Source organism: Pseudoliparis swirei, chromosome 10, assembly GCF_029220125.1.
Source record: "Pseudoliparis swirei isolate HS2019 ecotype Mariana Trench chromosome 10, NWPU_hadal_v1, whole genome shotgun sequence".
Classification (NCBI taxonomy): Eukaryota; Metazoa; Chordata; class Actinopteri; order Perciformes; family Liparidae; genus Pseudoliparis; species Pseudoliparis swirei.
This window is the reverse complement of record NC_079397.1, coordinates 17127370-17138437: the sequence shown is the minus strand read 5'-3', so window position 1 is coordinate 17138437 and position 11068 is coordinate 17127370. Positions and strand designations below refer to the sequence as shown.

Sequence of the window (11068 nt, the reverse complement as noted above, 5' to 3'; positions counted from 1 at the left end):
CCAACCACCCGGCTGCACGGTTACCGCTGGGAACAGCTAACAGCTGACTGTAGCTCCGCCGGCTACGGGAGAGGGCGGGCTAACTAGCATAGCTGTCTGAGCTTCGATAGCGCGGAGCCGTGCATCTAACCCACTTAGACCTGCCTCCAACCTAGCAAATAAACTACACTTGTTGCATGTATCGTTATCATTAAGGGAGGCAGGGGGATAACTATACATGAGACACACTGAGCAAGAGGGAGCGGGAGGGAGAGAAGAAGAAGTCATGCTCGCTGTTGAGCTGGCAACCAGAGCTTACCGGAAGAGTGAGATGATGCGTTCAGGAGCAGCTGGGAAAATTGCACATAATGCGTAATTACTGTCGGGATAGACTTAGGGAGCAGGTCATCAGTATGAAAGAAGACGCTCACAGGGCGCACCTGTCTACAGGGACCCCATTTTACCTGACCTTTCACCTGTCACACAATTCCCATTGGTGCAAGCCCCCGGGCATGCCGCTGGGGTCATGGATTATGTTCCATACTCACCCGTAGACACAACAGCAGTACTGACAACATTACCCCCCCTGATAGACGGGGCTGATGAGTGGATCGCAGCACTTAAGGTGGCCACTACTGGAACAGACTTGGCTCTAGGCGACTTTCGCCGCTTTCTGGCAGGATGTGTGGGTGCAGCAGCCGCACAAACAATTTGGGAGAAGATAGGGGTTACAGAGAAACACCCGCACAACATAAGTCAGAATAAATTCCAAGAAGCACTCTACGGAGCATTACGAGGAAAATACCCCAGTAAACACACAGCTACCGCAGTCGAGGATTTTTCCTGGAACACAAAAGAGTCCCCAGTTGCGTTTATGGCAAGGAGTGAAGCTATATGGAGAAAGGCATTTGGAGAGGAACATACACAAACACCCCCAACCAGAAAAATGTATCGGGCCATGGTCATTAAGGGACTGCCAGACACCGTGCAGGTTCAGCTAAAGAATGTAGTGGGACTAAAAAATTTGTCCCAGGAAGTGTGGACTGATAATGTAATGCACTTCCTAGAAAACGTAGCTCCAGAGGTCACAGAGCCTACTAATGCAGAAGCTCTGAAGTTAGAGCTACTGAGACTACAGATTCAGAATGAAAAGAAAATCGCGGCAGATAATACCAAAATAGCCAAAGATGACAAAGCACAGAAGCAGCTGGTAGCCACACAAGAACAGTTAGCAAGTGTGCTGGGATCCATGCAGGAGGATCCAAAAATAGCTCCAGTCATGCAGGCAGTACAACAACAATTAGCCCCCCTTCCTCCTTCCTACCCTCCCCAACCCACCTGGTCCCCACAGACGAATCCCCAGCCGTTGAATAACGGATGGTACGGACAGACTGATGACACACGACACCATAACGACTCCAACTATGTACCTGGTAGAGGAGACAGGACAATAGGCCCGTACTATTGCTACAACTGTGATGAGCCAGGGCATTTTGCCAAGAACTGTAAGAGGCCAAAAAGTAACTATTATGGAAGAGGTGGCAGAGGAAGAGGAGGAGGAGGAAGATACAGAGGAAGAAGTTATGGAGGACCTGGAGGTTACAACGGACCCCAGGAAGCCCCTGTACAACAACAACAGCCCCCCTTCTTGCAGCCAGCTCAGCAGCAAAATTCCCAACAACAGCCCCCCTCCTTGCAGCAGCAACAGCAGCAGCTACATCCGCTCCCATATCCGCATGACCAATATCCTCCCTCACAAGCCAACCCGCCTAACCCATTACAGGGATGGCAGGGACAGTACTGAAGACGCCCACTACAACACGAGGAAGAGATGTTCACTAAGGAACCACTGGTCACCTTAACCATAAATGGACAAAACATAATTATGTTAGCTGACTCAGGAGCCACGTTTTCTAGTGTACAACAACCATTTCCTCCCTCAAACAAGGCCATAGCGGTTGTAGGGGTATCAGGCCAGACACAGATGCAACGATTCTCTGTCCCTTTATCAGTAGCCTGGAGAGATAAGAGCCTGCAACATTCCTTTCTGCTGGCCCCAAGCTGCCCTGCCAACCTACTGGGCCGAGACTTGTTACAAAAGTTGCAAGTATGCATATATTTGACTACCGAAGGAGTACGCATTTCCCCTTGTGTACCTGAAAGCACGCCAGCTGAACCAATAAGAATATTATTTGTAAAAGATGGAGGACCTTCATCAATAACTCAGGAAGTGTATTGGCTGCGACTTTGCAGAACAGGCCCCGACACACCCGCCATTCAGAAATATTTTATGGAGAACAAACATAAAATATATTCATTGCACCCTTACATGACCCCACTGGACCATGTCCACTGTACCATGAGTGTCACAAATAATGATAATGAAATATATCAGAGCGACTGGGATGACAGCATGCATCCACTTCGCCCCACACTAACTTGCGAATATATATATTGCGGCAAGGAGGGTGTGGCAGCAGGAGTCCAGCTGACTCCATGGCTGATGGAATGGTATAAACTACAAGACTCGTCCAGCCCCCATGTCACACTGGCAGTGGGACATGGATATGAGTCAAGAGGGTTAGGCCCAATGATTAAACATGCTCTCAACCTGACGTGGGAACCCACTACGGATCCCAGGGTAATGAAAGCCTCAGATGAAGCGACGTATCGATTCAGTGTAAACACAATCGAGAGCACTCTGCCTGAACATATTCCTGTTCCTAGACACCATGGTCTCCCCTGTACAGATCACCCCTCAGCCCCCACCATGTTGTCTCAGGTACCCGACAGATTGTGGACCACCTCAGCTTTTGATGTTGGCCACATTGACGCGCCACCAGTAGTGGTACGATTGAAAGACCCCACCCGGCCGGTTTGGAGGTCTCAATACAGACTAAGCCCGGAGAAAATACAAGGCATCCAGCCCACCATTGATGGACTGATGAAAGCTGGTGTAATTTACCAATGTCAGTCAGCCTATAACACCCCCATTCTACCAGTCCCGAAAGCACAAGGAAAAGGATGGCGAATGGTGCAGGACTTAAAACCAATTAATGACGCCACGATACCTGACCCATTCCCCGTTCCAGACCCACATCTGACACTGACTAATTTGCGACCCACTATGACATACTTCACTGTCATAGACTTGGCGAATGCATTCTTTTCCATACCTCTGGCGGTTGAAAGTCAACCCTATTTTGCATTTACACATGATGGTAAACGCTACACCTACTCTGTGTTACCACAAGGATACAGGGACTCCCCCGGTCTGTTCAACAAAGCACTGAAGGAACATTTGTCTGTTCTAACGGTCCCAGCAGGTGTTGTGCTAATTCAGTATGTTGACGACCTACTGCTAGCGGCAGAAACAGCTGAGCTGTGTCTGGACGTGACCCTGGCGCTCTTGACCCTATTATCAGATAAGGGCTACAAAGTCAAAAGAGAAAAAGTGCAGTGCTGCAGACGACAGGTTACCTTTCTAGGCAGACAGATTTCAGCAGAAGGACTCACTATAACTAACAGCCAAAGAGAAAGCATCCTACACCACACCAAGCCACAGACAGTCGCAGAAATGCTCTCATTTCTCGGCCTAACTGGTTACAGCCGTTCACATGTACCAGACTACACAGGAGCGACAGCCCCCCTAAGGGACATAGTGCGCATTGCAGGTCCAAGAAACATGACAGCCACCTTGGATTGGACAACAGAGGCCTCAGAGGCCTTTTCGACCGTTAAACAGATTTTGTCCCAAGCTGCGGCCCTCAGGAGCCCTGATTATGGCTCTCCCTTTCACCTTGATGTTTCTGAAAGGAATGGCTTTGTCAATGCCATCCTGTATCAGAAACAAAGAGGGGACAGGTGTGTATTATTGTACCACTCATCTAAATTAGATGTAGTAGAAACAGGACAAACCACATGCGGAAGATATGTGGCATCAGTAGCCAAGGCACTAGATAAAACCGCACATATAACCATGGGACATGAAGTAATGATACATACAGCACATGGTGTGGCAGCATTTCTGCTGAGCAAAGAATTCACATTCAGCTCAGCCAGAAAGACCAAGCTCCATAACGCCTGTATGGCCTCTAATGTAACCTATGAGACAGGACTAAACAACATGGCAGACAGAGTCACAAATGGTCCCCCACATGTGTGTGAAGAACACGCAGTAAAAGAGAACAAGCTAAGGATAGACCTGCATAACACCCCCTTAACAGACCCAGACATGACCCTATTCAGTGACGGCTGTTGCTATAGGACACAGGAAGGAAACAAAGCATCATATGCAGTGGTAGAGCAGACTGAAGAAGGTGAATATGAAATCAGGAAAGAAGGCGTATTACCACAACCAGCATCAGCACAGGTTGCAGAAGTAATCGCCCTGACTCAAGCACTGACTCTGGCCACAGGAAAGACAGCCAATATTTACACAGACTCTGCGTATGCGCATGGAGCTGTACATATTGACGGCCCTGCATGGGTCAGACGACATTTTATCACCTCGAGTGACCAACCAATCAAACACAGAGCTCAGATGGAACAGCTACTAGACGCAGTACAGCTGCCCAGAAAAGTAGCCGTGATGAAATGTAAAGGACATGACAAAAATACCAACGACAATGTCAGCAAAGGAAATGACGCAGCAGACGCTGCAGCCAAAGCCGCAGGAGGCTATGTGCCAAGACAGATGATATGCAGACCAGAACTACCACAACAGACTGAACTAACTGAGAACGAGTTAGTGGAAATACAAGTTAAAGCAGGACCTTATGAGTGGTCGTCATGGGAAAGAAAAGGAGCAACCAGAGACTCCACCTCTAAAGAGGGACTATGGAGAAGCCATGATGGCCGAATAGTGGCTCCTGCCCAACTCGTGCCCCTTCTGTTAAAAGATGCACATGGCCTCACACATGAAGGGAAAAAGAGAACATTGATGAATATCAATCACCTATGGTGGCATCCACATATGGAGAGTATGGTAAATTTGTATTGTGATGAATGTACAGTTTGTGGAAACCACAATGCAAAGAAGCCGTTCCAGTCCCCCATGGGATCCTACCCTGTTCCCTCAGCATGCTTCCAAGAAATCATGATAGACTACACAGACATGGGACCAGATAATGTAGTCGCAGGAAAGAGATATCTGTTGGTAATGGTAGACAGGTTCTCCAAGTGGGTGGAGGCAATCCCGACCAGAAAAGAAGACTCGCTTTCCGTGGTAAAGTGGTTGAGAAATGAACTCATACCCAGGTACGGAATACCCAGAGTAATCAGATCAGACAATGGAGCACATTTCAACAGCAAACTGCTGGCAGAAGTTGAGGCCTCACTGGGGATTTCCCATAAATATGGTTCAGTGTATCATCCTCAATCTCAAGGTCTGGTAGAAAGAGCAAATCAAACAATCAAAGGAAAGATAGCTAAGGCCTGTGAGGGAACCAAGTTGACGTGGGTTCAAGCATTACCTTTAGCTCTGATGTCCATGAGAACATCACCAGGTGCCAAAACGCATTTGACCCCTCATGAAATACTGACGGGAAGACCAATGCCAGGGCCACCCAGAGACGGAGGTCACGTGCCGCCTCTGGATGTCCAAATGATCGAAATGAGTGACTACATGAAAAAGCTAACATCCCTTACCAAAGCTCTCTCCCTGCAGGTGTCCAGGGCCCATGCGACACCAGCGGAGGAAGAACAACAGAGTAAGGTCAAAGTTGGCGACTGGGTCAGGGTCAAAGTTCACAAAAGAAAGTGGACTCAGCCTAGGTGGACTGGACCTGAGGTGAAGGAAATTACGACACTCGGTCCAGGTCAAAGGTGAATCAGGAGCACCTTGGCACCACTTAACACATTGCGTCCCAGCTAACGCCCCCACTAGGTCCCTGACGGAGGTCAGAGCAGACTTACAGAATGTCGAGGGAAGTACCAAGAGCAATTAGACGCTGCTTCGGCGACCCCGATGCCAATCCGGCAGAAACAAGGAGGTTTCAACCTCGAACCCTAAAAGAGATGGGTTTTGGAACAAAAACAACAGCCATAATAGCAGTAGCCTGCGGTCTGTTGGTGCTAGTTATATTAGGAGGATTCACCTGGAAAGAACACATAAAGATAGATAGACTCAAACACGACGCCATCCTACTAGCTAAACACTTCACGCCACGCAACCCAGAACTGAGTAGAGAAAAGAGATCCCCTGCAAGCACCCCCAATCACGAGAGAGCATGGGACGCATACTGGGTACTTAATTACACTAGGAACAGTACCACATCCTTCACTTTTGACTTATGTGAGGTAGTTGGATGTGAAGGGAACCCATTAAAATGGAGTGACAATGACGTTTATCTCTGTGCAGAGCCCACAGTAGTGCAGGACTGTGAGAGATATAGTGTCCACAGAAGAGGCCCAGGAAAGACTTGTAAAAGCTGGGGCATGGTAACCAAATTCACGGGGGCATGGAAACCTTCTCTGCGTTATCAAGACTACAGTAGGAGAGCGTGGTGGAGAAAGATAAGTTTTCAGAGAAACTTTGGTAAAGGTTCCTACCCCCTCGCCCTGTCATTAGATAGAATCATCAGCAGCTCGGACGGAAAGGACCGCATCTACTTCCTACTGGGAGTTGACGCAACAGATAAAGACCCCCTGGTAGGCATACAGATTAATATCTACGACCCCCCCCGAGGAGAATCAGATCATACAGGAACTGCCTCCGCCAGCTGGGAAGAACTTTCATGTCATAACACAGGACTTCTCCCATCTGACCCCACAGCAAGTGATACAGACGAATACAGGTTATGGCAATGACAACATTTGGCTAAATTGGATAATACAGTCAGCACAAGACCAAGACATGGGAGGATGTGTAGCTTGTGCTAGTGCACGCCCGCAATTAATCACCAACCCAGCACCATTGTTCCCCGAAACAGACGCCGATGGTTATGCTTGTATGATGGCGCTGTTCAAACAAGCCACCCCAGGGAACTGCACTACGCTAGCAGCCATTTTCCCCTTTACCGAATGAGGCGGCGACTGGACTATTCTCCACTTATAAAGGTGCCCGCCATAGTTACATATGCTTTAATTTTACCAGTACAAGAGCCAGAATTAATGTGGGAAAGATAGATCCTGATTGGTGCAATCGCACATCCTCCGGAGCAGAGATAGGACCATGGGCGAGAAATGGACTGTATTGGTATTGTGGAGGACTGAGACTATTAATAACATTAAATGCGAACAAGACCACAGGAATCTGTGCATTAGTCCGTTTAGCAGCGCCACTCAAGTTAATAGGAACCAGGCTGACTCAAGAAACTCACCTCGCAAATAAACTCACCCAGCGCAGACGCAGACACATACTCAGGAAAAGAGAGTTAGTTAGTCAGTATAACCCCACGTACATAGATGCGATAGGGATACCCCGAGGAGTCCCCAATGAGTATAAACTAGCAGACAACATAGCCACCGGTTTTGAGAATTTGCCACTGATCTCCGCAATCTTCCCAGTTACCCCCATAAAGAATGTGGATAGAATAAATTATATTTGGTATACCCTCTTGAGATTGACCAACCACACTCGCGATGGCCTGGAAGCAACCGCAGAACAATTGGCCCCCACCTCCACCATGGCAATCCAGAATAGAATGGCGTTGGACATGCTGTTAGCAGAGAAAGGTGGAGTATGCGCCATGTTTGGAGATTTATGCTGCACTGTCATCCCCAACAACACGGCCCCGGATGGTTCTATGACCAGAGCCATTTCCCAGCTTAAAGCCCTCTCCAAAGAGATGCATGAAGCATCAGGAATTGACAATCCGTTCTCCAACTGGTTAGAGGCCACCTTCGGCAAATGGAAGGCATTAATCACCTCCCTGTTCATGTCACTAGCAGTACTTCTAGGCATCTGGTCACGTGTGGATGTTGTTGCATCCCCTTTCTGAGAGCCATGATGGCCAGGCTCATCACGGCAGCACTAACAAAAGAAAAGCCTCCTCCACCCTATGAACAGTGTCCCTTGCTCCAGGCCGACCAGGACGATCCAGACGAGATCAAGTTCGAGACCACCGGATAAAGACCCCGACGACAGCCATGGACGACGTTGACCCACAGGAAGCAGACATCGCAGACCAGAAGGACGCAGACGACGTCACAGACGAGGACCAGGAGTACCAGGAGGACGCAGACGACGATGCTGACGCAGACCAGAAGGACGCAGACGACGCTGATGCAGACCAGGATGAAGCAGATGACGCTGTCGCAGACCAGGATGAAGCAGATGACGCTGTCGCAGACCAGGATGAAGCAGACGACGCGGACCCAGCCAGGGTTGAAGCAGACGAGTTGCAGCCGGGACCGGATCGTCACCTGGGTTTCAGGATACCAACCTGCCAGCCATCAGCCGTTAGGATACAAGATCCAGGCCCAGCTAAACACTCTCTATTTCACCTCTTTCCTTCTGCACACTACAGATTCAATGCATGCAGACCCACTGACTTCCCTGAGATAGACGGGCTAGACGGTTGGGTCGGAGTGCCACGTGACAGAAGCCACGCCCCTATTCCCGTCCCCAACCGAAAGAGACTCTGCCCCCGAGAAACAGGTATCGAGACAGAGCCACTATATGCGATATGGCATGAGAATTTTCAGTACCTACAACAATGGGCTGTTACTCATCCCTTCTTCACTGGCTACCCCCCCGCATTGAGCCTCACGAGCTTGCAGGTCCTATGGGATCTCAGTCTAGGCACCGACAGGAAGAGAGAGCTTAACATCAGGGGGCACTACTGGCCGTACTACGCAGTCGAGAACTGGGCAGTCATTAATACAGTAACTCAGTGCACCACGGTTTCTGGCATGCAAATGACTCAGGGTATTGATGTCCTAGTGTGTACCGGCGCCCCATGTCCCTTTAACATAGCCCCAACTTTCTATGGGCTGAAGGAATGGGAGAGCATGTCACTAAATGGACTTGAGCTCCAGACAAGCAGGCCTCAGTACCCGCCTTCCTCCCCTCCGGTTCTCCGTTGGGCACAGCGAGAGCGAGACGAAAGAGAAAAACCCCTTCTCCTTCCCCCTCCTGATGATCGGGAGAGAACCGGGGACAGGTAGATCCATATGCTCTTGGCAAAGAAAATAAGGTTCTTTCGGACCGTGGCATAGTCACCAGTGCGGCCAGGCCAAGATGAAGATCTGGCATAGAGAGGGGGATAAATATTCCCGGAAGTAAAGGTTCACATCCAGCGGATGTGAAAAGAGGGATTTGTAAAGGATATGTACTTTTGCTTGGCTTGTCCCTTAACTTTGTGTGCAAATAGATTATGTGTAGGGTGGAAAAACACTGAATGAGAGTTGAATACTTCGGCAGGGCAATCTGGCGTCTGAGCTGATCTAAAGAAAGATAACAGTGACACCTAAGGAATGTTGATGTAAACCCCCCTTCTGCACTGCACTCATCCAAGAAGATGACTAGAGAAAGAGCTCATTGTATTCATTGTTTAGAAAGAGCAATCACAGTCCTTACCTCGTCGGGAGGATAGATAACGAAGGGTCCAGATGGGGCCATTACTCTCCTTTTTAGACACTTTAGGCCCCCACTGTCCCTCCTCACTGACCCCCCCTTCACCGATCCCCCTCACACGCACACACACTCACACGTGGGAAGAAGGCCCCCGTGTGTGTGGACGACCTTCGGAGAAGATCCAGGCCTCATCCCTGAAGAGATAAGGCCCGAAGGGAGTCTTCTTACAAGAGAGGGACTATTAAATCAACTACCTCCCCTTCTCTCACTTCTTTTCACAACATATGCACGCATTGGCAGACCACAAGAACCAATGAAGGAGCAACAACGGCGGAAGCAGAGAAACAAGGGCCAATGAGAAAACCCCACCCCTTATCTCCTGACCAATCAGAACTGGTCCGTTCGGGTATTTAAAATGGCCGAACACTCCGAACCGGCATCCTTTCTCCAGCCCTGAAGCCATTGGTAACAGGTTTGGATTTGGGTCCATGCGCATGATTGTCTATTTTGTATCTTGATTTTGAATAAACGCTTTATAGATTTATAGTAAAAGTCTGTTGATATTTCTTCCAGTGAGTCCTGTCCAGGTGGTGTGTGCTGTCCAAACTCTAACAGAGCCTTCATTGGAAACTTCAGTCAAACTATTAACATAAATATTTTTATTAATGTGCACTGTCCCTTATTAAATATACCAAATTAATATATGTAATAAGAAGAAATAACCATAAATAAATAATAAATTGAATATGAGTCTGATTTATAAAATCTCAAAAAAATACTTTGAATGTGTAGACTAGAAATAAGTTATAATTGTTTAAAGAAATGTATAATAAATATCCGCAAAGAAATAAGAATAACATTGAATATGATTGTCTGTTTTATGTTTTATGTTGTTTTTTTGTTTAAAAAAATCTAACAAAACACTTTGAATCTGTAGACTACTGCCCAATAGTCTTATTAATGCCTAATAGTCTTATTGACTAATAATCTTATTATTGCCATTTTTTAATGATAATTGCTCATGTAAGCCTAAATATGTTAGGATATTGATTGATTTGATTGATTGATTGATTGATTGATTTTTTTGATTGATTGATATATTTATTTGTCGTTTGCCAGAGTACAGGTACAAAAGCATCGAAATTACAAGAAAGGGTGGATGAAAGATTACAGCATAACATGAGGGAAGAAGGCGAGAAAAAAACACCAACCCCCCGACTATGCCCCGAGAGGGGTACAGTGTGGGAGCAGGAAAAAAACACCTGAGCACATAAGCACATACATTTTAGACATGACTTGCAACGAGTAGGAAGGGGGGAGGGGAGGTAATCCAACAACTGGGTGATCTAAGCCCATCCATTGGGGCAGAAGGTAACCAGCACCGACAACACGGTGAAGCCTAAAAGACCCAGGCCGAAGCACCTTTCCGGTCAAAAGGTATGCCTAAAAGTACCCCGGCTTGAAGCCCCTTTTTTTTGGGGGAAAAAATAAAATCCTTATTAACCGTTCCTTTCCCTGCCTCTCCCCCGTCTTGTTGGGGAAACCTGGATTGGCTCAAAACCGGTTTTG

At 47.8% G+C, this 11068-nt stretch overlaps 1 protein-coding gene across 1 annotated transcript in view; it reads left to right on the top strand.

The window, feature by feature from the left end:
- The first annotated feature begins 1562 nt into the window (after positions 1-1562).
- LOC130200913 (NXPE family member 3-like) overlaps positions 1563-11068 on the top strand; it is a 20997-nt gene continuing 11491 nt past the window's right edge. The window contains exons 1-3 of the mRNA XM_056425486.1: positions 1563-1776; positions 6551-6630; positions 8092-8208. Of these exons, the coding sequence (XP_056281461.1) occupies positions 1563-1776; positions 6551-6630; positions 8092-8208 (411 nt within the window). The remainder of the gene's footprint in view (positions 1777-6550; positions 6631-8091; positions 8209-11068) is intronic.